We start from the raw sequence: 27546 nt of genomic DNA on the forward strand, positions 1-27546 counted from the left end.
AAAAGGAAATGATAATTTCATGCACTGTTTTTTAAACTATAGACTGTGACCCATTGAAAAGTTATGACATAATTTTAGTAAGCTGCGACCAGGATTATTTTAAATTGAAATAGAATAGAACATGTCAGAATATGCAGAGGGCATGTAGCTCAGAGGGTAAAGCGTCTGCCTACAATGTGGGAGACCCGGGTTCGATCCCTGGGTCAGGAAGATCCCTTGGAGAAGGAATGGCAACCCACTCCAGTACTCTTGCCTGGAAAATCCTATGGACGGAGAATTCTGGTAGGCTACAGTCCATGGGGTCGCAAACAGTCGGACACGACTGAGTGACATCACGATAATTTCTTGTAGTGTTTTTTAAACTATAGACTGTGACCCATTGGCAAGTTATGACATAATTTTAGTAAGCTGCGACCAGGATCTTTTAAACTGAAATAGAATAGAACATGTCAGAATATATTGGTAAAGGATAAATAACGTGCTGTGAAACTTTTTTTAGCTGTTTGAATGTGTACACCTGTATCTGTAAAGGGTCACAAAGCAAAATGTTTTTCCTTCCTGTGACTGGTTACTAAATGTGCTGAAAGCATCTATTATAGTAGTTTTGTATTGGGGAGATTGGTGGTCCCCTTCAGAAAATGATGAAAGTTATGAACCTTGTCCAAAAAAGAGAATGTATGCATACCTGCGTCTGTGCATATTCTTTTCATGTTCTTAATCACAGTGAACCTAGCTATTACAAGGAAATCTAGGGGGGGAATTTTTAAAAGCCAAATTTCCAGACCTCATCATTGACCCTTGCTGCTAAGTCACTTCAGTCGTGTCCGACTCTGTGTGACCCCATAGACGGCAGCCCACCAGGCTCCCCCATCCCTGGGATTCTCCAGGCAAGAACGCTGGAGTGGGTTGCCATTTCCTTCTCCAGTGCATGAAAGTGAAAAGTGAAAGTGAAGTTGCTCAGTCGTGTCGGACTCTTTGCAACCCCACGGATTGCAGCCCACCAGGCTCCTCCGCCCATGGGATTTTCCAGGCAAGAGTACTGGAGTGGGGTGCCATTGCCTTCTCCACATTGACCCTTAGAGAGATTTTATAGATAAGAAGCACTGATCTCCAAGGTGAAATTCAAGTTCCTTAAGATGGTGGGAATATTTGCCACACCTCCCTACCTCTCTGAGCCCTCCCTGACTCTCTCTTCCTGGCTGGGGAGATACTCAACAAATGTTTCTCTGAATGTGAGAATAAAATGCTCACTGAACATTTATTATAGGCAGGCAAGGCAGTGCAGTGATGAAAACAGGCTCTGGAATCAGATGCTTAGACTGTGTGCAGGTTCATTCACTCACTAATGGTGTGAGCTTTACCAAGTGGTTTAAATTTAAAGCCAGAGTTAATACACCTGCAGGATACGAGTATGTGCTTCACGGCATCCTAGCGAGGACTAAATGAAAATAACACGTGTAAATGTGCTTAGAATAGGGGTCTTAAAACATAATAAATATTCAATAAATTTTAGTTATAAAAATACTGAAAAAAAAACTGGAGTCTATAAACAAAATAATTGATGACTATGCACTTATGCTAAATATACTACAAATTATAAGACTAGTTAAGACAGATTTTGAAAATTCCTAGCCTGGTAAGGGCAAATTCATTAGCCTCAAAGCATTTATATGGGCTTTTTAAGTCTTTAAGTCAGTAAAATTCTTTTCTTCTAAACTTGTTTTCAAAGCAAATTACTTTTATAAGTTAAAAATTTTAGCCTAAAAATAAGTTTGAGAACATTTTAATTTCATACTCTTGTTCCTTCCAGTTTAAATCACAATTCAAGAATGGTTATAAATATTTACCTTCCCTATAAATTCTCCACATTATCTAACATATGGAGCTAATAAGCAAACTTGTCAAGGGTGAGGTCAGGAAAGAAAACTTTGGAAAAGATTCTAGTTAGATAAAATCTTACTGCAGAATACACCAACTCTCTAAATATTTCTACTGCATTGCTATCGTTAATTGAATCTAAGATGCCAGCCCAACTGTATGGCTGTCCATGATTTTATGTACCACTGCATAATATAAAATGCTGACAAACTATGACACACCACTAAGATGCTGCTGCTGAGATACGTTTCTAATTCCAAAGATGTTAAAGGTTAAGAAATGTCTTGCAATCAGTGATATATAGTAATTTTGTTGCTGTGTTAAATATTGTTTGAAATAAAATCTAAGGCTTCCACATATTCTGCTAAACTGTTTTTCCTGCTTTAAATTTTGGCTTTTCTTTTTAATAGAGCATGTTCTTATAAGGATAAGGCCTTGCACATAGTAAGAGGTCAAAAGAGATTTAAATACTGCTTGTGGTTCAAATTTAGGGATGGATTAGCTATAAGAACTGTAGATATTATAGGATGGTTAAAGATGATTACTTTTCAAGTTTAAATAAGTGAGTGCTGTTAAAGTGACTATGTAACACAGGCAACTGAACTTCACAAGTTTCAGTTTTTGGTGGGAAATGAAACAAAAAGGCAAAGCCATCAGTGGCAGGTTTTATTGACAAACAGGTGGTGTCAGGAACAAGAGCTGGCATTTCAAGGTCCACACCCTGTTTACCGTGGTGCCTGGTACACAGCAAATATTCACAAAAGCTTGCTGAAGGAAGATTGGAAGCTTAACTAACTGCTAAGAATGCCATTTATGGTATTGGTTGCAAGTTCAGATTTCAATCATAGTTCCAATAGCTGCTTTCCAAAGTGACTTCAATTTGATGAAGGACAGAGCTGGATGACTTAGTCTTCAGCTCCTTTGTGATCGCTGATATATACCAAAGTGAAATATTTCTTTCAAATTGGGTAATTTATTATTGTATTAACACCTTAGTAAATTAACATATGGTTGCAGTGCGTGTGCTCAGTCATGTCTGACTCTGCAACCCCAGGCTCCTCTGTCCATGGAATTTTTCAGGCAAGAATACTGGAGTGGGTTGCCATTTCCTACTCCAGTGGATCTTCCAGATCCAGAGATAGAACCCACATCTCCTGCCTCTCCTGCATTAGGATTCTTTACCACTGAGCCACCTGGAAAGCCCAATGTGTGATTAATGAGGTATAATTCAATACAGACATCAAAATGTTATCTACACATGTTAACCATTGTAATATTAAAAAAAAAAATTAAACCAGAACTGCCATTACAAAAGAATTTAATTTTAATGTTAAAATTCAATCTTTGTAGTATTAATTACATTCAGAGCTGAATGTGTAAGGGTAAGCTGTTAGTCAGCAACCTTTGAGCAGACTGACTAAACACAACTGTTGGCAAAACCAGTTGACTAGCCAAACCAAAAACAGCAAGGGAAAGCAGACTGCAGGCGTATCATCGAAGAGGGAATGGCAGTGCTGGGGATTTATTTTTATCTTTGCTGCTGTTTCAAGCAGATAGTTATCTTTGCTTCCCGGGTATCAAGTAGATTAGAGAAGGGTAGTCTGCGGGAAGTATTTGCAGGTAGGTTGAAACTGCCTACTAATTTCAAATACTGTATAATTTAGTTTTTCAAAACCAATCTTCTCTCCAGCCCCCCAAAAGGAAAACAAGTAATTAACAAAATATTTCTGAATCCTTTCCTAAGTTTGGAAGAAAAAAAATCCAACTCTGTTCTTTAGAGTTAATGTCTCTACTGCAAAAATTCTAACACCATTCAAGCCTTCAAACTTAGCAGTTCAATGCTGATTTCATCCACAGAAGGTCACTGTGCGTTTTTGGAAGGCATACATTTAAAACCTGTTTGGCTGGCTCTTAATTGCTCCTTCTTGGTAGAGTGTGTGTGACTCAGTATTTTATAGGAAACATGACATGGTGGTACATACAGAGAATATTTTTTTAATTTTCAGTCATCTTAAGGTTAATTTCTGAATTACACATGCAGCTTCTACTTTCTAAAGCCTCTGGGATTGCTGAGTCTGAAGCAAGCAATTAAATTAGAGAGAATTTTGGAACAACATTCTCATAACAAATACTGAGTTAATACTGAAGTCTGGAATCCTATTTACTGTGACAAAGTTAACATTTTTCTCACCGCCCTGGGACAATCATACCCTGCACAGGAGTCCCTGGTGCCACAGACAGGCAAGTCCACTCTGCAAGGCTGCCTCAGGCCAGCAGACGTGGCCATTATTTGCTGTGGAAAACCTTACCATTTCAGATTCTATCTGAATTATAAACATACCTTTTTGTGTATGAGGGTGTACACAGATTTTAATAGACCTTCTGGAATTTTATAAACCTATTTCCAGGATACAGTATTTTGTTTTTTCTGAAACCTTTGCTTTAAGATGCTGATTCATACCAATCAGAAATACATAAGCATTGTTCCTGAGAGTCCCTTGTTTCTACAGAGGAAGGTCTGGATTAAGTCCTACATTATTAATTCTTTCCTGAGTTTTAGTCTGTATGTGTTTGTCACAAGTTCCCTGAGGGCAAAGCCTATGTCTTACCCATGCCTGCATCTCTGCACACTAAGCACTTAAGCAAAGTACTTGGCATCACTAAGGACTAAAAGAATATGTGTGCGATAAGAGACAAATGGAACAATAAAGTTATTAGTGCACCCACTGATTAGGTACCTGTTTATAGTTTATTGAATAATTATGTTAGTAGATAATTGCATCAGCAACAACTGCCATTACTTGAAAATACCGAGTTAACTTGCTTCCAGCACTTCTCCTTTGAGAGCTGTGCAGTGTAGGGAGAATTCTCCTTGGCAGTGTAAAGACCTAGGCAGTACAGCTGTCTCCTTCAGCTGTGTCTTTAGATAAGAAATTTTCAACAAACATAAAAATACACAGTAATTAGTTTTTAAAATTTTACTGGAACACACATTTTTGGAAAATTTTCATCTACCACGTTTTCTAGTTAAAATATGATACAGAACTAACCTGATTTAGATAAAGCTTGCTCAACAATAAGGATGCAGCTTTTGGAAACTGTGTGCGTTATGCCAATATACCCCTGTGAATGTGGCAACTCGAACACTTCAGGACTGTAGTGAATCTTACCAGCTTTTTCTATCAATTAGAAAAGCGACCTTTTCTATCTTTTCTACAAAAAGGCATAATTCTATGCATTTACTAGGCAATAGTAAACCTTTAGTTATGAGTATCCTAGGTATGGATTAGAACCATGAGGATAATTGGTTGAGCCATACTCTTAAAAATCAACAAGGTATTTCAAGCTGATTTATTCAGCTCCTGATATTCATGAGTTTTAAAAACATAGTCAACTGCTCCTAACAGTTATTTCGTCTCTTCAGAATTCATAAAATGCCTTCAACGACCATTCAATTTCCTGAGTACTCTCTTCCACAGAGAGTAAAGGGTGAGATGAAGTGTGAAAGACACAATTTACATTTTTTATGCTGCCCAACTGTGATGATAAAAATCCAGGTAATCAATGATTCTCAGAATTTTCCTCTTTAAGACCATATTGCTATACTTTGTTTAATGGTCCAGTCTGCATTTTCTTTCTTTTTTTTTTTTTTTAGAAGAAAACTTTAAGAGAACATGTTCAGGCACAAAAGTAAATATGCTTAAAAGCTAACCTGCCAAGACCCAAATTCTGACTTTCTAACAGAAGGGGGAAAATCCTATAATTAGTAACAAGAAACAGTATAACCATGCAGTGCTTAGTATCAGGGAAAGAAGAAATAATCTCGACACTAAATGTTCACTTTTAAAATGATGCATTGACATTTCATTTCTATTTCAAATATATCTACACAGGACACTGTCATGATAGTTAATTTACATTTTCAATCACATTTGATGTAAAGACTATACATTTGTTAGATTTGTCACATTCTTTCTAGGAAAACTTTCAAAGCATCTGGAACCCTATATTAGAAGACAACTAAAATTTCTCATTAAGAAAAACCCTTTTGTGGGCAATCTAAGTTAAAACCTTCCAATTTTGAGTCCTAAACATTTTCCACATAGGAAAACTCTCTAAGGATACTTCTTTAGAGAGTTTTTAAAGCAATCAGTACCGGCAATGTTAAATTACCATGGCTCTCAAGAAAAACAGAGGAACACTGTACAGAAGACCCTCACATTTGTGGCTCTGTGTCCTCCCTGTGGGCTGTGCCAACCCACTCCCTCCCCTGCAATGACTCTTTGTTTTTACCCAGTCCCAGAGGGACGGGGAGGGCTCTGCAAAGAGAAGGGGGGAGGGGAGGCTGGAATGCAGCTGCAGGCTCTGAAACAATGCTGAGTCCATATATTTTGTTCCCAGTTAGAATAATAAAAAGGGGACTGCGGTGGGGGGTGGGGGTCGGAGAAGACAGAGCCCAGAATGCGCAAGGTAGGACCCAGTGTCCTCCAGCTCTGAGTGCCTTCTGGGGCACTCCCTTCCCCCACACTCCCAGCCTTCCAACTCCAGCAACCACTCATTTGGTTAAAAGCTTATCTGTTAAAATTCAAATGCCCATTAAGATTTAAACCCATCAGTTATTTATATCTAAATTACTTTTATCAGTGAACTCTACTCAGACAATAGAGTAGGAAGAGAGAATGGAGCTAGCAGAGATAAACTGAGGAAGCCTGGAAAACTAGGAAAGTTTGGGGGAGGTGGGTAGCAGATTTCAGAAAAGGAGGGCTGAAGTTTCAAATAGAAACTCCCTGCTTGGTAATGGTGCCTAGGGCCTGGGGTTAACAGGTATGCCATACAAGCCATATTCCTTCTGAGACTGCTAAAACCTACATTTCTGAATCAAGAGCTTGGAAGCCTACACATATTGGCTCCTCGTTATTCAGTCTAACCTAGTCCCTCCTAAGAAAATATTCTTCACTTGCATTTCCCTGGCCTCCACTTCCCAACTGGAAGAATTATGGGAAGAGGGAAGAAGCAGACACCAAACAAGCTGTCAGCTGCTAGGGAGGGAAAAGGAGTTCAAACCCTCCTCTCCTCCCCTGAGTATTGTCCTCTCTTCCCAGGTAACCCTTCACTGAAATGGGCAGCCTGGCTGAGCTCAGGAATTCCTGCCTTCAGATGTTACTGATGCCACGGAAATTTGTAAGAAAGTTCAAGAAGCCTTAAGTGAACAACCAAAACTAGTATCTCAAGATAGAATCAGCAGTAAAGACCATCTAAAAAGCCATAAAACAAAATTCAGAAGAACAATTGTTCCCATTAGGATCCCATTCATAAACACTCAGTTACTGGGGGAGAAAAAAAGAGGACTTCATTATAAAGCTACCATGTAGAAGCAAACCTCTGACATCCACACACAAACATCTCCTTCACCTTAGCATTTCACAAGATTTAGAAGTACTCTTAGTTGGTGCTGAATGATACAATTAATCTCTAGACTCCTGAAATGTTTTCAAGTTATTAAGTTTAAAAAGATTGTATTTATTCACATTGAATTTTTGCATTTTGTGACATAAAAATTCTCAAGTATATAGATTTATAATAAGCAGGAACAGGATCTTTCCCCCTCAGGTTGCCTTTTCACTACAGCTCTAAAGTCCATTTACAGATAGTCCAAATCTCCATACTATAGATAGTATTAGAGACAAATTTAGAAATGCATATTAATTTAAGTGATGGAATGATTGAGTCTACCATTTTATTAATATTAAACAGTAATAATAATAATTATGAAATAATACTGACACTACTCCTGTGAAGTTTATCATCTATTACAAATACAAAATTCATCAGTCCATTTTATTGGGCGTTATCACTTATTATACTTTTAAGTGCAGCAATAAAACAGACAATACTTTGTTTATTCCGTGTACTGGAAAAACCCAATTTTCTATATATACATTTTATTTCTTAGTATGTACAATCAAAGGAAGAAAGGCCATAGACAACAAAAGTTTGTTCATATTAACAACAATCACATAGTCATAGCTTGCCTAAAATTAATGATTCTTTTCAGTTGCTTAATTGTGGTAAATAAAATATAATCTCTTAATACTATGATGTATGTTACATTTCAAAAAAAAAGTTAAAAGATCAACTAGCTATGACTTGGAAATAACTACTCTCAATATCTGTATCTGAATTACTTTTTAAATAAATCAAGAAGATAACTCAAGCCTTAAAAGTATCATAAATTTACATTTAGTCACAAAGTTCACAAAATATGATTGACATTATTAATATATTAAGAGGCACAGGTGAAAACAAGTTTTAAGAGTTAAATGTAATACTGTGTAAGATTAGATTTTTTGCTAAATAAGAGTACTCACCCCTTGGAGCCCTTGGAATTGAATTGAAGGTCGAAAAGGAATTAAATTCTATTAAAAGAAACATAAGAAACAAACAGATCAAACTTGGTTACTGGACACAGAACTAAACGTTTAACCTTTAAATCTATGCATTTGATCAGTGCTGTAGTCTCTGAAAACCTTTCCATGACATACCTAGGTTTATATGTCATTATATTAAGCTGCCTTGATAAATGACACTGCACTATTGACAGTACAACCAGGTATCTTTTGGCAGTGTAGCTAATCAGGTTTTTGAAAATGACTAACATGATTTGGCAAAAAATGATTAGTGTACTAATTCAATTTTACATGAAAAAATAGTCTTGCTTAGTTTCTTAATATATTTTTCAAAGAGGTGGAGGAAAGCTAGAGATAATTAAAGGAATCTTGCAAAACCTTAACAGGATGCTAGTATAAAATTAAAATATTTGAGGATGAACTGTGGTTTCCATTTTCTCACATTTTTAAAAAATTAATTTAAAATTGAAGGATAATTGCTTTACAGTATTTTGTTGGTTTTTGCCAGACATCAACATGAATCAGCCATAGGAATATCTATGTCCCCTCCCTCTTGAACCTCCCTCCCACCTTCCTCCCCACCCCACCCCTCTAGGTTGTTACAGAGCTCTGGTTTGAGTTCTGAGTCATACAGCAAACTCCCATTGTCCATCTATTTTCCACATAGTATCTAGGTTTCCAGGTTACTCTGTCTGTATATCCCACCCTCTCCTTCCTTCATTTTCTCACATTTTACCAGAGATGAGTTTTTAGTTGAGGGTCAAACAAGTAACCAGTTCTATCACAAGCTTTTCATCAGGAGAATATAATTTCTAGAACAATGTTTTATTATGACTTTGTCCTCTTCCTAACTTTTAATATTTTCTCATAGAGCTATGTATTTAAAAGAAAAGCTGTAATTGTAAATATCTACCATAGTCTCAGGCATAATTTCCTGTACCCAAAATCATCAGTATGGGACTGGTTCACTACTATGGGAATGCTCCGCCAAATTGGTAACAGAACTTCACGGGGAAATCAGATTTGGATAACATTTTAATAGTAATACATCAGCTAGTCTTCATACCCTCATATCCAAATTCAATGGACAAAAACAGAAGCAGGGGTTTCTGGTCTCAACTCTATCTTAAAGTAAAATACAGAAGCACCCATGTGCCCCTCCCTAGCCCCTCCACATTAACTACTGCTATCAGTTACTTCCCAAAACTCTGCAGATTTAAAAGTTTACTAATCAGTATCACAATAAACTAGAGAGAAATAAGGAAAGGATAAGTACTTTAAAAGATAGATCATCTGAATATAAAATCAACTGGTAGCATTAACCGCCCTATTATTATTTATAAAAATAGATAAACATCTTTTTGGAGAAAACATAATAGATACTATTACTATTGTTCTACCACCGTAAAGATAATTTAACTTTAGACTTATCAGCAGAATCAAAGTACTACTGGTTGACAAAATTTCTTGGTGTGGGAGACAATTTTTTGCAGTGATTCATTCTAATTCATGGTCTTTTATGAAAATATAAAATACAGATTAATGCTAATTTGAATTTCCTTAAAGGGAGAAAGCCTCACCCAAACGTACATTCCACAGCTAACCCTCTACCAGAAGTCAGTTTGCCTGCAGAAGCCCTGGGGAGGCTCCCTTCATGTGGGGAAGTAGGCGGTCCTCCAGTTTAGGTAACAGAGGTCCTAGCTTCCAGAATACTTAGATCAGCCCCGCCTCCTGCTCTCTCTTCAAATCACAAACCCTAAACATCTCCTCTGACACTTTCCTTCCTGACTCCTTGAAGGGAGGTTATCTTCAGCTCATCACTGGAATTTGAACTTCTCTATCAAGTTCATCAATTCTTCTTGGTCAAACAAATGCAAACTTTCCTCAGCTTTCAAACTGCTCACTTCTCCACTGGACATCACAGCTTCTTCACACTTGCAGACACCTGTCCTCCTAGTCCTTTAATCACGCCTTTCATTTCAAAAGCTAGTGCCCTCACTTTCCTCTGCTGTATCCACTCTCTCCTGGAGGCTCACCCTGCCTGTTTGGTGATGACTCTGAATCTCTTCAGGATTCCTCAACCTGGCATCTCTCCAAAAATTGCAACTTATCACTGCCTAGGATATTTGTATTAGAAACTCTCAGAGACAGTAAAATTGGCAAACACTAAACTACCCCTGGAGAAGGCAATGGCACCCCACTCCAGTACTCTTGCCTGGAAAATCCCAGGATGGAGGAGCCTGGTGGGCTACAGTCCATGGGGTCGCTAAGAGTTGGACACGACTGAGCAACTTCACTTTCACTTTTCACTTTCATGCATTGGAGAAGGAAATGGCAAACCACTCCAGTGTTCTTGCCTTGAAAATCCCAGGGATGGGGGAGCCTGGTGGGCTGCCATCCATGGGGTCGCACAGAGTCGGACACAACTGAAGCGACTTAGCAGCAGTAGCAGCAAACTACCCCTAGGGCTTCCCTGGTGGCTCAGTGGTAAAGAATCTGCCTGCCAAACTCTCCAGGAGATGCTGATTGGGTCCCTGGGTCGGGAAAATCCCCTGGAGGAGAAAATGGCAACCCACTCCAGTATTCTTGACTGGGAAATTCCATGGACATAAGAGCCTGGTGGGCTACAGTCTGCAGGGTCGCAAAAGAGTTGGACAGGACTGAGTGACTCAACTACAACAAACTACCGCTGCCCCTCACCAAACTGGCACCTCTTTCCTACTGTCTGGTCAGGTTGCTTCTTTTTGGTTCTCCAGACTTACAACCGTAAATTTAACTTAAGAGTCTCTTCTCCTTCTCCTCTCACCATATTCAGTTAGGCAGTCACACACTACTAGAATCCCAGAATTCCGAATCCGGAGATAATCCAGTTGCTGCCCATCTGAAAGTGAAAGTGAAGTCGCTCAGTCATGTCCAACTCTTTGCGACCCCATGGACTGTAGCCCACCAGGCTCCTCTGTCCATGGGATTCTCCAGGCAAGAATACTGGAGTGGGTTGCCATTTCCTTCTCCAGGGGATCGTCCCAACCCAGGGATCAAACCCAGGTCTCCCACATTGCAGGCAGACACTTTAACCTCTGAGCCACCAGGGCTGCCCACCTACCTCCGCTACATAACCACAATGGGCCATGTGTCCCATTAATAACTGAGCTGGGACCGTAATCTAGGACTTAATCTTCCTGTTTTGCCATACTATTTTTTCCTACTATCTTGGGCTCCACACATATCTGCTATGGCAGATCCAAAAGTTTGGGGGCTTGCTCCTTTGTGCACAGTTCACTTTTTAGTTGGAGAACATTTGAAAATAATTAAATACTAGGTTAAGTACTGCTGGGAGGTGCAGTAAGTATTCTCAAAAAGGAGAAAAGTACAGGTTAGAAGAGATACTAGAAAAGGGAAAAGGCTCATGGAAAAGATGGATTTTTTTTTTTTTTTTTTTAGCAATTCTGAAAAGACAAACTCCAAGGAAAAGGAGTGCCCTAAGCAAAAAGCAAGGAGACAGGAATGGGTGATGTGTGGATGGAGGGCAGATCTCTGGATGTGTGCAGCTTCCTTTCACATGTGAAACAGGACATAAAGGACGAGAATTGGACCTGGTGATCCCTGGCTAATCTCTTCTTGACCTCCAAATGTGTCTTCGGTTTTAACTTCTATCCACTACTTCATAAATAGGACAGTAATTTAAGTTTCCCATCTCAGAATTTCATAGGTTTATCACCCTGTGAACTAGTCCTGCCTTAACCCCCTCCATTACTCCTTTAGGGGTGGCCTTTAAGTCTTGCCTTTGACAGGATAAACGATTGGAGGCTCTTCTGATTTTTGGAATAAGAAAGTGAGTTCCTAAAAGAAATTGCTTCAGGGAAAGCAGCTCTTTCAGTCACATGTAAGAAAGATAGACAGAGATGAATCTGGGCTAGGGAAAAGGATTAGATATAGGCTCCAGGGAATGTTTCATTTAGGAACACTCTGGTGATAAAGGCTTAAATTAGTATGACTTCATTTGGAGCAAACAGGAGATGGTGGAATGAGCAGACATTCCCAAGAAAAAATAAAATGTGCTGAAGGTCTGAATATCACACACACACACACACACACACACACACGAAGCAAAGGTGGCTCAGGGCTCTCAATCATCATTTGGGGCCAACACGCCCCAGACTCTAGAGGAGGAAATGACAATCCACTCCAGTATTCTTGCCTGAAGAATCCCACAGAGGAGCCTGGAAGGCAGCAGTCCATGGGGTGGCAAAGAGTCAGACATGACTGAATGACTGAGCATGCATACACACACATGTCCCAGACACCCTCAAATCAAGCTCAGTTTCTACTTTGAAAGTTCCTAGCCTGCTTCCAGGCCCCTAATCAGTTCAGTTCAGTTCAGTCGCTCAGTTGTGTCCGACTTTTCACGACCCCATGAATCGCAGCACACCAGGCCTCTCTGTCCATCACCAACTCCCGGAGTTCACTCAGATTCATGTCCATCGAGTCAGTGATGCCATCTCATCCTCTGTCGTCCCCTTCTCCTCTTGCTCCCAATCCCTCCCACCATCAGAGTCTTTTCCAATGAGTCAACTCTTCGTATGACGTGGCCAAAGTACTGGAGTTTCAGCTTTAGCATCATTCCTTCCAAAGAAATCCCAGGGCTGATCTCCTTCAGAATGGACTGGTTGGATCTCCTTGCAGTCCAAGGGACTCTCAAGAGTCTTCTCCAACACCACAGTTCAAAAGCATCAATTCTTCGGTGCTCAGCTTTCTTCACAGTCCAACTCTCACATCCATACATGACCACTGGAAAAACCATAGCCTTGACCAGACGGACTTTTGTTGGCAAAGTAATGTCTCTGCTTTTCAATATGCTATCTAGGTTGGTCATAACTTTTCTTCCAAGGAGTAAGCGTCTTTTAATTTCTTGGCTGCAGTCACCATCTGCAGTGATTTTGGAGCCCCCCAAAATAAAGTCTGACACTGTTTCCACTGTTACCAAGCACCTAAACAAAGGCCTTTCTCCCTTCCCTCAGTCAGTTCAGTTGCTCAGTTGTGTCTGACTCTTTGCGACCCCATGGACAGCAGCATGCCAGGCCTTCCTGTCCTTCACTAACTCCTGGAGTTTACTCAAACTCATGTCCATTGAGTCGGTGATGCCATCCAACCATCTCATCCTCTGTCATCCCCTTCTCCTACTGCCTTCAATCTTTCCCAGCATCAGGGTCTTTTCAAATGAGTCAGTTCTTCTCATCTGGTGGCCAAAGTATTGGAGTTTCAGCTTCAGCATCAGTCCTTCCAATGAACATTCAGGATTGATTTCCTTTAGGATGGACTGGTTGGATCTCCTTGCAGTCCAAGGGACTCTCAAGAGTCTTCTCCAACACCACAGTTCAAAAGCATCAATTCTTCCCTTCCTTCAATTCCTTCCAAATGCTCCTCATTCAAACAGCTAGCAGAAGCTCTCTCAGATACCACTTTGAAGGGGCTCTATCAAAGCAAAACAACTCCTCACACAGAAAGCAGAAGCTCCAACTATAGGACCAACCAGTCTCATCTTTTACTTCCCAACTGTGGCTCAGCACTGTTAACCTTTTTCAGTCTGTTTTGTAAACGCTTTCCTCTATATTTCTACTTCCTACCTGTTCCTTCAACCTGGCATAACTTCCCTAACACTATTTTGCCAATCCACACTAATCACTTAACATTCAAGTTTAAGATTAATTTCCTCAGCTATGCCTTCCTTTGGATGAATCAGGAATCAAAGACTCAGGTAAGAGACTGGGTATAAAGCAACAAGGAGTGGCGAGTACTTGGGGGATGAATGCCCAACTGAGAAAGGACTCACAGTTTAAAACATTACACATTTCCTCACCAAACAAGATATGAATGCCACCATTTTGCTCACGCTGAACTGTGCCCACTTTAACTACCATTAGCTATTGTTTTTCCAGATGCTTGTGTCTATGGTACCATGACATTAGGGTGTATTTTTGCATAAGTTGTCTTACTCCTGGTTGTTATGTTACAGAAGAGTCTAATACAAGTTTAACTTACAAGTACTTATATACATTATGCTAAAAAATGTATTATAAAATCATGTTGGCTATGGTCTCTTTATATATGCGGTATCCAACTATACATATTATATACTTTACTATTTGGAGTTGTATAGAAAAAACAGTACCACTATGCTGTACATCAACTTTGGAACGTTCAAGACTAATTTTGACATTATCCAAACTTTTGCCTCATGACTTGCATTTAGAAGCTTACCTCCAGAGTTCTAGCTGTATTACTTGATTCCTCAACAAAAATGATAACTTGTTCTTGTTTAGACAGTTTTGTAATGTACAGAGCATTTTTATATCCATAGCCTCACGGGAGGCCTTCTAAAACCAGCTGTGGGTGGGAGGAAGACATCATCATCTATTTCAGAGGGAGATAAATGAGTCTCCAACAGGCAGAGTTCATTGGTTGAGATCACCCAGCTAGTGGTTAGCAGAGCTGGACCTCAAATCCTGCTTTCTGAATCTCAAATACAGAACCCTTTCCTTCTCTTGCCTCTGTAATAGGTTATCTCCCTGTGCTGAACATGTAAAAGTACTTAAATGCTCATTCAGTTCTTCTGGTGCTTTGTTTCCAAGGAAAATGAATTTCATAAAATCATTGTAATTTTCAAGGTTCAGTTTCTGACTAAATAAAAACTTAAAAAAAAAGTTTTGTTTCTTTTTTTTTCCCCCTATAAGGACCATGTATAGTAAAGGAACATATATAAATATTGTGTTAACATTTTTTTTTTTAAAAATAAAACCCTCATCCATGGAGTAGTTGTGGGTGTTTATCTAAACACAATAAACTGGGATTACTGTTACTGATAAACTCCTTTAAGATATCTAACAAGCTAGAAGAGAAAAATATGAGACCCTTAAATCCATTATCAATTTTAATCCCAATTTTAGACAAGATGTTAGGTACTATAGTTCTTGAATTTTTTATTTTTTTTTAAAGCAACAAGAGAGACACCTAGAATGCTGTACCACTTTTTATGCACCTGACTACTGTGTTAATAGGAAAGGGACCAGGAATAAGTTCTAAAAGTCAATGCCATTATATGTCTCAAGTTCTTTTTTCATCTAAATCTTTTTAGCCTAATTTTAACTGCACAAACATAACCTCAACTCATTGTATATTTAAAAATGCAATGCAGTTTTAAAAGATAAAGTAATTACAGGTGGCCAAATATGATATGGCATGTTTTACAGTAATGTTTAACTTACTAAGTACATTTCCATTACAAATGGAATTTCAGCAGGACTTCAACTTTTGATTTTTAGCTTTAATTAAATATTTGCAGCAGGTAGCTCTTTTGAAAATCAAGTAACTCTAGTGTTTAACTGAATAGTAGTTGAGTTATAAATAAGATAGTGATCTGGTCTCTTCGTCCAGCCAAGAAACACAATGCAGACTGGTACCGACTGGGTACCAGTCTGCCCAGGTAACTCCTGGGGTAACAAAAGCGTAACCCCTTTTGATAAATGCTTCAACAACCTGATAAAGGTGATGCTTTACAGTCAAAGGGCTTCCCTTGTGGCTCAGCTGGTAAAGAATCTACCTGCAATGCAGGAGTCCTGGGTTTGATCCCTGGGTTGGGAAGATCCCCTGGAGAAGAAAAGGTTACCCACTCCAGTATTCTGGCCTGGAGAATTCCATGGACTATACAGTCCATTGGGTTGCAAGGAGTCGGACACCACTGAGCGTCTTTCACTTTCACCTTACAGTCAAAAGATTCTGTTCAACTCTTATTTGGTTCACTGCTTTGAGAGTTCCTTGAATTAACCCTCTTATTTATTTCTCAGGGAATGTAGGGCATTCTTAAGCTTAGAATAAAAGTGTAGACAATACAAAAATGCTCAAAAGTTTAGTTATATTCTTGAAAACCGCCATTATAATAAGCCAACTACTGCAACAAAAACTGCTCTATGACCAAAGAAATCTATGTCCACTTATTCCCAGGGACTATTCCTCGCAATATATCAGGACTGTAAAAGTAATACGTAATTTACTAAGTAATTTTACTATGCAATCTTAATTGTGATTGCAGGCATGAAATTAAAAGACGCTTACTCCTTGGAAGGAAAGTTATGACCAACCTAGATAGCATATTCAAAAGCAGAGATATTACTTGCCAACAAAGGTCCGTCTAGTCAAGGCTATGGTTTTTCCTGTGGTCATGTATGGATGTGAGAGTTGGACTGTTAAGAAAGTTGAGTGCTGAAGAATTGATGCTTTAGAGCTGTGGTGTTGGAGAAGACTCTTGAGAGTCCCTTGGACTGCAAGGAGATCCAACCAGTCCATCCTAAGGGAGACCAGTCCTGGGTGTTCATTGGAAGGACTGATGCTAAGGCTGAAACTCCAATACTTTGGCCACCTCATGTGAAGAGTGGACTCATTGGAAAAGACCCTGATGCTGGGAGGTATTGGGGGAAGGAGGAGAGGGGACGACAGAGGATGCGATGGCTGGATGGCATCAGTGACTCAATGGACGTGAGTCTGAGTGAACCCCGGGAGTTGGTGATGGACAGGGAGGCCTGGTGTCCTGAGATTCTCGGGGTCGCAAAGAGTCGGACACGACTGAGTGACTGAACTGAACTGAACTGAATTTTAATTTCTTCTTTAAAATTTTAATTTATTTTTGGCTGTGCTGGATCTTCGTTGTCACATGCAGGTTGTGGTGAGTGGGGGCTCTTCTCTAGTTGCAGTGTGAGGCCCTAGTTCCTCTGGGCCTGTAGGATCTTCCCAGACCAGGGATTGAACCCATGTCCCCTGTATTGACAGATGGATCTAAATCACTGGACCACCAGGCCAGTCCCAGTAATTTAAGTTTCTGATAAGATTCTTTTAGGAGAGGAGAGAAGGGGCAAGGCTCTGGTTTCTTTGGGGATTAAATAAAAAGAGAGTAGGGAATCCCTGGTGGCTCAGCGGTAAAGAATCCACCTGAGATGCAGGAGACATGGGTTTGATCCCTGGGTCTGGAAGATCCCCTGGAGAAGAAAATGGCAACCTATTCCAGTATTTTTGCCTGAGAAATCCCAGGGACAGAGGAGCCTGGTGGGCTATAGTCCATGGGGTCACAAGAGTCAAGACCAACTTAGTGACTAAACCACCACCACAAGAAGAAAGTTATCCTATAAAAATTGTTATAAACATCTCTTGATTATTTACATATTGCTCATCCCTCAGGAAAAATTAAATCTATGGTTACTTTTACTTTATCAACCACTATTGGTTTTGTCAACATACAACCATAAGAAATAGACTTCTGGCCTAGAAAAGAGTGATTTCTCTAAGAAACACATTACAGAGGTCTAACTCTAAGGTTAGAGATATACTTGAAATACCTTCAGTTTCCCTTTTGCATCCATCATAGAGCTTTGACTCAAGTTACTTCTTGAATTATTTAAAATTAACCAATAGGTATTTATTAAATACTTCACTTTTTATCTGAGTACCTAAGCCGCATTATAAGTCATGATAGAGACAGTGCAAAAAGAAAAAATTCCCAAGTCAAATATAATTTTGGAACTTTGTCAAAACCAGAAAACTTTCTATAAATGGTCATGTACCAGGTGACTGCTTTAAGTGAGATTGTTTTAGGAAATGATTATAGCTACCTAGTTACTATTTATTGAGTGCTTAAAATGTGTCAGGCCAGTGTAATCATTTTTACTATCACCTCTGGGAGTTCTCAGAATACCCTTATTGGGTAGATACTATTATTTGCACTTCTCAAGAAAATCCTGTGAAATCACATAAGGTTGCACAGCTTTAAAAAGTGACTTGGAGCTCAAACTCTGGCCTGGGTCACTTTAAGAACTGTGCTCTTGCCCACCACTCTAGATAAGTTAGGTCCTCCTTAACAACAGTTATATAAAATGTGAAATATCTGAAAGTTAGAGAATTAAGAACTGATAGGAATAAATAGCTTTTGGGGGGATCACTGTTTTGGTTTTGCACTACAGCTTAAGGAAAATATCACGTGGCAGCTGAATTTGTTTTCACTTACGCAAATAAATAGTAAAAAGTATTTATGACTTATCCTGGGATATGACTTAAGATACATCTTTCTTTCTTTCCTAAAGAGGTACTATACTATTTTAAGAACTTATGGTTATAACCCTTTAAGAAGTCATTTAATTCTGCTCTTCAAAACGTCACCTGATAGAATAACCAAAGACTATCCAATAATTATATCTTTAACCACGGTAATGTAAGAGAAAACAATCTATGCAGGGAAAGAAGAGGAAGGGGAAAAAAAAAGATGGAGCTAAAGCAGAAAATCTCTGGAGAGGAAAATGGCAACCTACTCCAGTCTTCTTGCCTGGAAAAGTTCTACGGACAGAGGAGGCTGGTAGGCTGCAGTACATGGGGTTGCAAAGAGTCAGACACGACTGAGTGACTAAACAAAAGCAGAATATAGCACAGGAAATCAGACAGTTAATCCTGAAATCAAATATACTCAGCTCTTGTCAAAGGTGGTAATATGTTTAGAATGATTGTATGAATGTGAAATTTTGGGGTAAATCAAAGCTATCTTTTACTAAATCCCCCCCCACCCCCGCCCCCCGCACCCAAAGAAAAAGAGAGAATCAAAGTTTCACAAAATCTGGTATTTTGCTTTGTCAGTCAATCCAACTTTACACACAGGAGATACTCGTTCTCTGCAGTTTTAGAAGAACCATATTAAAGCGCGTATGGAATAAAGAATAATGTTTTTCTAGCCATTACAGCATAGAGAAGAATGAGATATAAAGGAGCGAATCAAAAGGGCAGTGAGAAGTAAAAAAATCTGATCTATTTAACACAATCCTTGTTTTTAGAGAGTTTCTGGAAAACTGTAGCTATCTGATGTAGGCCAAAGTGAAAAAAAAATAGTCTGAAACGTTAGTATTTCATACAATTATTTAAAGGAACATGGAAGGCAAAAATCCAAACTGAACAACGGCCTGAAAAGCTAGTTACTGTGAACCAGACCTTATAACAATATTCGAAGCATAATATCCCATCTTTTTTTCAAAGAGAGAACTTAATGTAGACTTTATAACTGTGTAAATAAACTTACACATCGCATCTGACTATAAATACAAATGAAGATTTGTTCCTTGTGATCCTGATCTCTAGTAAGGTATAAGGAGAAGCAGTAAAATAAGCTTGCATTGGAAGATGGGTATTATTTTTAAAATACTAGAAATTTATAAAATGAAGCATCTAAAACAAAGGAAGCTCTTAGAAACCTTGAAACTTGGAGATGACATGATCACACTTAAGTGTTTTAAAAAGGTCACTCTGGCTGCTGCATGGTGAATGGACTCCTGGAGGAAGAGTGGAAGCTTGGAGGCCAGCTGGAAGTCCATGGCACTGGTCCTCAAGAGAGATGAGGTTGGCTGGGTGTGGAGTGGTGGTGATGGATGAAGTTAGACTTCAGACATTCGAAGAATGACAGAACTTACTCTAAGGATCAATTAAGTCAAGAAAAGAGGAGATAAATCAAGGTAAACCAGTCAATTACTAGGCAACTGGGAACAAGTGCTGCCATGTACTGAAATGGGGAACACTCACGAAGAGGTAGGTCTGAGGCGTGAAATCAAGAACAGTGTTTGGGACTGTTCCGTTTGAGATAACCTCTTACACTTTGATAAAGAGATGAGATGTTGAAAATTGGCGCCTGGAAACAGAGGAAGGTTGGAGCTGGAGATAAACATTTGGAGGTCATTAACATACAGATGACATTTAAATCCTCAGGACTAGATGAGCTCCCCTAGGGAAGTGAATAGAGAGGAAGCAACTGGGATCTCCAACTTTCACAGGCCAGTCAAGCAGAGGATAATCAGCAGAGGAGACTGAGAATGGGCAGGGCAGTGGGAGGAAAACCAGGAGTGTTTCTAACAGGAAAGAGTAATCAACTGGATGGCGCGATACTGAGGTAAGACAGGAACGGAGAGATTTGACACTGGATTTGACAGCACAGGACCTAGTCAGGTGCAATCTCAGGGATGTGATGGACACAACACAATTGGAGTGGGCTGGGCAGGGGACAGGAGATTAAAAAGCCCACACTACTTCTCAGATGCATTCACAGCTAATCCTTCTCTCTTTAAGCGTCCCCTTGCACACAGACTTTATTGCACTTATTTATTTCATTTTAATGTCTGCTTGTGACTACTAAGACATGAGTACTTTCTTAAGGCAGGGACCATCACTGACTTATCCAGTGCCTAGTTCTATGCCTGCACATGTCAGAGATAAACATTGGCTAAATGAATATTTGATAGTTCTAGAAATAATTCCTACTCCTACCTTAGTCTTTTATTAAAAACATGTTTCATCTGAGTTTTAACCACATGGATGTGTTTTCTGGTTATCTAAGGCATCACAGTTTCAACAATGAAAACCAAAAGCCATGATACTAAGTAAATGTCTTTTTAAAAAATATGCTAACACTTAAGTTTACAGGTAAGCATATTTAGATCCTAAAGTATCTCAGAGAATCTTATTAGAAAGTTCAAGCTTAGTTCCTTCCTTGTACCAGCTCACTGTTCATGAGAAAAGTCTTCTAGCCAAGGTTATCTCGATGGACCACAAACCAAGTGATCATAACTAGTCTATAGAGACAATGTATATGTATAACAAAAGCTTCATGTACTCATGATTATTTTTTGGTTTGTTTTTCACAAACTGTCAAACAAACAAAGAGAATCAAAACACTGAAACAGAAATGAAAGTAATCTGGAAGTGAAAACACTGACCCTTTCAAGGCCTTTAGGAATCATTTAAAAATGATGTTTGAAATGTAAATCCAGGAACATTATAGAGAGTAACTTAATGTTTCAGTAATTACTTGCAACAGAAACCATGGAAGGTCTGATCTTCATGTAAAAATCAAATTCAATTTTCATATTATCTGTACTCTATGACAGTCTTAAGTGAAATTTATGGAGAAAGTTATTGAATAAAGGGAGCCTACAAAAATACAAACAAAATTTTAAAATACCTGTTCAAAACCAAAATTTCTTCTACCTAGTAATTTCAACTTCCCCCAAAACATCACCAATCCCCAAAATTTCCACCCAAATGGAAAAGTTTGAAACATGTAAATAGTATGGCATTGTTCTAATCTAGACTTAGACCCAAATATACCTCTCAGATATAGAACAGCTAATCAAACCTAAGTCTCCTCATCACCAAACAAAGGACTGAGTGAAGAATATGGTACTTTCTCTTCCCCACCCTATCCTATCCTCCCAACTGCTTCCAATTTCTCTCCCTACTAAGGGTATCCTCCTAGTGCTGATGGCTAGAAATTTCAATTCAACCCTGTTCTTATAAAACCTGGTGTTACATTCCATAGATTCTATTCATCTATAGTATCTTGTCTCCCACTGTATTCCTAGTTCACATTCTACATTCTCTGATCCTGACCATGTACTTCTTCCTAACTTGTCTACTTCCTTCCGGATGCATCTTACATTCATCATGTGCACAGAGTCCAGAATAATCCTAAAGCATTAGCTCAATCACCTCAACTTTCTAATCAGTGTCTCCCCAGTTTTGACAGAATAAACTCTAATCTGCTCGTCTCCCTTTCCTCTCTTTAAACCAATTATATTTTCTCCCCCACTCGAAGATAAGAGGAACAGGGTCTTCTTGCAATTCTCAAAGCCTGATTTAGCTTTTCTACTTTTGCCTTTCCTTGCCTGTGCCACTCCTTCTCCTGAAGATGTGATTCCCCCATCTAGTCTCTGCCTGTTAAAACCCTTTAAGATCCAAAGCTGTTGTTTAGACCAATAACATATAGAACCCCAACAAGAAAGAAACTTATGTTATCTAACAACCTAGTTATTAAACTAGTAGCCAAATGCTCTGACTACTGAGTTCCAATCAAGGTGCTAATTTAATTCATGAATCTTTAAGGAGCATACGCGTTTGTGCTAAGTTGCTTCAGTCGTATCCAACTCTGTGCAACTCTATGGACTGTAGCCCACCAGGCTCCTCTGTCCATGGGATTCTCCAGGCAACAATACTGGAGTGGATTGCCATGCCCTCCTCCAGGGGATCTTCCTGACCCAGGGATGGAACTCGCATCTATTATGTCTTCTGCATTGGCAGTTGGGTTCTTTACCACTAGCACCACCGGGGAAGCCCTTAAGGGGCATACAGTCTAATTAATAAGATTCCCTCTTCTTATATCCTATATTAAACTGCTAGCTGTGAAATTCCAGGTTTGGCCTTTGCAGGCCAAGTATTAGTGGAGGCCCTTAAACCAGTTCTTCCTAAAGATTTAACATGGCTATCAAGAGCCATAATGCCACAACCAAAATTGTAGATAGGTAGATAAAATGAAAGGAGGGGAAAGGAGAGAGGTAAAGAAAAGAAAGCAATTTTCATGGTAAATCTGACCTGATTCATGCCATGTTTTTCCAGCTTAAATGTGGCTGTAGAGACAGTCATTAATGTACTGTATCCTGCTCCAGGCCTGCTTTTCTAGATTTCTGTATTAAGTCATGGGAAATGTCCTATGGACCTGAGGTATGCAGGCAAGTCAAATGTGCTGCGGTCAAACACATGCTGTCTTCTCTAAAACTCTACTCATCTTACACAAAGAAATGCCCATTTCATCACATTTTAGGGACATCTTTTTAAATATTCCAAATACATTTGACCCAAACTGGCAAACACTTGGGTTGAACACTGATGCTAGGCTCCTGATGCTCTCTGTAGTCACTGCAAATTGTTAAAAATGACCCAGCACAGCTTCCATAGTTTTTTGTTTTAAAAAAACAAAACAAGTGCAAATAGAAAGGTTCGATCTGGTGTTGTCCTTGATAAGCTTTCCTGTAAATCATTCCAAGGATTTTACACCTTTCCTTTTAAATTCTCTTCCTGAACATGGTCCAATCCTTCACATATGTTCTTTCTTTCTCCTCTCAATTCTGGTGCCAAGGTTCCCTGTCTATCCCTTCAGGCAATCTGGCCACTGCTTTTCACTAGGAGGAGCACCCTTTTGCACTGAACACCTGATCATTTGAATACACTTTTCACTTATTGCAAAATGGGGCACAGATTTGACTTTACTTGATACAAAGCTTTTTCAGATCAAGTTCAGCCTCAAGATGGGTTTAAGTTAAAGTCAGTAAATTAACCTATTTAAATTAAAACTGGCTATATGAAAAAACTGCAACAGAAGGAATCTGCTAAGGCAAACCTCATTGTTTCACTTAGTAAACACGTCAGCAGCAGTGGCAGCTGTGCTGGCAGGTCTGGATGCTTGAGTGGTGCCCTGAAGAACAGGTCCTTCTGTATTTATAACAGCAGATTATTGAACACACACGTACACATTCAAAATTGTTTGAGGGCAGGCACAAAAAAGGAACAGACAGGAAAAAGTAAGGCATGTGTCTTTTTGTGCCTTAAACCACGATGACTCAAACACTGATACCTTTACTTGGTAAAAAGAAAGGAGAGGAGAGGATATCTCCTACCCCATGACCTGTGGGATGAGTGATTTCATAAGATCATGGAACACATTAAAGGGAGCTATGATGAAGGACAGTAACTTCAGAGGTTTAAAGAAGACTTTATGCTTTGACTAGAAATAACAGAATCTGGTAATATTGAGCAAGACTGAATTCCTCATACAAAATTAAATGTAAGTGTATTTGCACACATTTTCAAAACACTGTCATTTTCCTAGAAGACACTCATACAAGGAGGAAAATTTATTTAAAGCCAATAACTGGAGTCGACAAAAGAATGCGTTAACAGAACCCTTGAAGCATCTTCTTTCTCATGCTCAGGCATAGAGAATGAATGTCTCCTGCCTTGAGATGCATCTATGCAAGACTTTTACGTAATAGTTGGACAAACATGATAGTATTATTTGAGCCACCACCTTTGAAACTTTAAGTAAACATTAAAAAAAAAAATCAACAGGCTCAGCAATGGCAGATTTTGAAAACAATATTTTGATAAGGTTTTTGTTACTGCAAAATGACTTACTCAAATGTCAAAATAAAGCCAGCTACACATTACTGAAGGAATTGGCTAAGGTAAGTTTTAGAATTTTGAGATTTGATTTAAAACACTTTTAGGATATATCTGGGAGAAATATGTAATTATAGCAACATATAAAATGTATTTAAATGTATAGGGATTTAAAGTAAAATTAAATCATTTAAAATGTATAGGGATTATATAGACCATAAATTCAGACATGAATTTAGAATGACTATAAAGTTGTAATATGTGATTTTATTTAGTAACTTTATCGTCATTCAAAATAAACTATGGGGGAAAAAAGTAGCTTTGCAATATATACTAAATATCTATATCAGTATTCTGAATTCATTCTGCAAACCATGAAAATAACTTTCTAATTAATATATTTTTGTATATAATCAACTGGAAACTGTTTCTGTATTCAAACTGAGTGAAAAACAACTTTTAGGAGATATTTACACCAGCTATAACTCCCATTCTTGAACTCACAATGTCTCTATCCCCCCACCTTAATCTCTGTTTAAAAGGTTCCCAAATAGCATTCTTCATTTCTTCTCTAAAAATAGAAAACTTGAGTAATGAAGGTCAATTAGGTTTGTTTGTCTTGAAACAGTGAGGAATTGTTTCCAATTAAAGATTCTGTTTCCATGGACTCTAATAATTTTGGATACTTGCCCAATTACATCTAGAGAACTTCTGTATTTAGCCTAAGTCATAGTTTCCTAAAATTCCTAAATGTACCTCCCTGAAGTCTTGGGTCAAGTATGTTAATTTAGGAAAATCCAATACAAAATAATCTGGATAAAAATAACTCTGATGCTTAATTTAGGAAATTAACCTCTTGAAGTTTCTGGGTCTTAGAAAGTCATCACAAGTGGAGGAATAACAGTCATAACCTTGCACAGGCCAACACTTGGGAGGCCACTTGTCAAGCATCAAGCACCTTCCTATCAAGTACAGGAATGGTAAAGTTTCACATGAGAGGTTAAAGCTATCCTGCCCCTCCTCCCCAGGAGAAAACAGAATTCCAAATGCAGCTACAATTTAAAGTTAGGAGCCCTACTTTGATAAGGGTGGAAAGTGTAACAGACCAAGTATGTATCGTTCTCCTGGAGGATAAAAGCTGGGCCGTCTGCCCACTGCTGGCAACTTTATTGTGATGGGGGAGCCCCCGTCCTGCTTGAGTCAAGAGGAGAGGCCCTGAGGATACCTCTGTGGGAAGTTTGGCTGAACACACCATTTTTCAGCTGTCAGAAGCTCCCAGTCTCACCCCGATTCCTGCTTTTCCAAGTCCCTTAAAGTGTTTCTGTGGCTAAAGTGACAGTCAAGCCTGGGGACGGAACTGGTTAAGTCAGAAACAAGGCTGGGACCAATTGCAACCATCAAATCACGTATTTCTTCCTCCTCTCCCTGCATACTACCACTTTTACTACCAGCCTTCCAGAAGAAAAGGCACCCAAGGACTACACTCAGAAAGGGAGAGGGGCTTGGAAAAGTCTTCTGCGGTTCCCTTCTCTGCCTCTGTAGACTGACCAGGCCTCTTAATTTGCATACACAGAGATGGAAACAGACAGTAATGACACTAATAGGCAATAGTAGTCAGGAGTAAGGAAAGCCATTGACTTTGGTACCTTTGCCTATAAAGTGAAAATAAATAATCAAGAACTAAGCAGTGGGATGGAAGAATTTTTGATCTATTTCTTAAGACAATGGCATATAAATGTGGGGGCTTTTAGACTCAAAGCATTCTAAACTTTAATCCCAAGCACGAAGCGCTAAGGTGTAGGAGGCAGAAACCAAGGGAGAAAAACAAATAGCACTCTCTTCTTGGGCCCCAGCAGCCATGCAGGTCAGGGAGCACTGGGGGCTCCTCTGTCACCTCACTCTCCCTGGGGAGCACCCCTTCCCTGTGTGGCCTCCTCACCCACCTCTTTCTTCTCTCTGATCCGGCGTCTGTCAATCTTACTGTAATCAGCTGTACAGTTTGCCAGTTGTCCCCCAAGATGGCTGGCTGAACTACTGCCCCCAGAGATGCCTCTCCCCACCCCTGTGTGTCAGTCTTTATCTGCTCCCTGGCTCTGTTTCTGACTGCAGGTTGGCCTCCTCCCACTGACTCCTTGCTCTCTGGTTTCTGAGCGGTTTTTCCTCTTTACATACCCTGACCTACCTTCTTCCCTCTGTCATTGCTTCCATGCCCTCCCCTAGGAACAGAGACCGGCTTATCTCTCCATCTTGCAGGGCTGAGTTTCTCTCCACTGTCTGCCCCTGTCCCTCTGCCTACCTATCTGGCTTCCAGAACACAGGGCCTCGCACTCCATGCTAGTGCTGCTCTCTCCCCTGCAGATGCACCTGTCTGGGAGTACCTACTGACAGAAGCAGTTTTTCTGTCTTTATTTCCTCGCCTTCCTACTGCTGAGTGTACACTGACTTCCCAGTCATACTTGAGACCTTTTTCCCCCCTGAGATTTCACAGGTGTGTGCAAGGCTTCTCCTTGTGCATGCCTTCCTCCCTCCACTCCTGGATCTGCGGGGTTTTCACCTGTATAGTCTCTGGTGGGTAACACATATGCCCTGGAATGTACATCCATGCGTCCACTCTGTGAGTGCCATCTGCGGGCATGTCCCTGAGTCTCTGCTGCTGTTTACAGGGAAGGTGAGTTCAGGCACTTCTCAAGCTATGCACAGCCGCGTGCCTCCCCCTGTGTGCATCCTTAGGTATGGGGGCGTCTCTGAAGGTTAAGTTGAAGCTCCTAGGTTCACACTTCTGCCGTTTTTGCCTACTGCTCTGGGCCTTCCTTCGAAGCATTTAAAGTGCCTGGCACTAGTGGGAGCTCAACAGATGTTAATTCCTTTCTCCACTTTTATCTGAACAACTGTGTGTGTCCGGGTGTCCTCCTGGCCTCTGCGCCTGCTTTATGAGATCAGTTAATCGGTGCGTGTCTCCTTGGCATGGGCTCGGCTCTTTGTCGGGATGCCCTGCGGGTTCTCTCCTCCACGGATGTCTCTCTTCTCGGAGCGACTGTTAACCGGTCTCTCAGATGATCTATGCCTTCCCTTTCGCGATGCGTCCACTCTGCCTCCCTCACCCACACACGGTACTGCATGGCCATAAACGGCGTCCCCAGACACTCCGCTTGCTGCGTCCCTTAGCAGTGCCTTCCACCCTCTCTCTCACTTTTTTTTTTTTTCCCTAAAACCTGCAAACGCGTTCCTTGGTGTGTCC

The 27546-nt window shown here is 39.8% G+C and overlaps 1 protein-coding gene across 6 annotated transcripts in view; it reads right to left on the minus strand.

The window, feature by feature from the left end:
• The window catches only part of ELL2 (elongation factor for RNA polymerase II 2), a 72841-nt gene that overhangs the window by 43374 nt on the left and 1921 nt on the right, over positions 1 to 27546 (minus strand). For 3 of the 6 annotated variants that reach the window (XM_055565193.1, XM_055565160.1, XM_055565188.1), the window contains exon 2: positions 8247 to 8294. Coding sequence is in view for 4 of the 6 variants with exons in the window: in XM_055565160.1 (XP_055421135.1) it covers positions 8247 to 8294 (48 nt within the window). In the remaining 2 variants the exon portion in view is untranslated. Of the gene's footprint in view, positions 1 to 8246; positions 8295 to 26862; positions 27388 to 27546 lie in introns of those variants that run through there. The other 3 variants (XM_055565167.1, XM_055565180.1, XM_055565172.1) reach the window with 3 other exon arrangements.

Source organism: Bubalus kerabau, chromosome 1 (genome assembly GCF_029407905.1).
Source record: "Bubalus kerabau isolate K-KA32 ecotype Philippines breed swamp buffalo chromosome 1, PCC_UOA_SB_1v2, whole genome shotgun sequence".
Taxonomy (NCBI): Eukaryota; Metazoa; Chordata; class Mammalia; order Artiodactyla; family Bovidae; genus Bubalus; species Bubalus kerabau.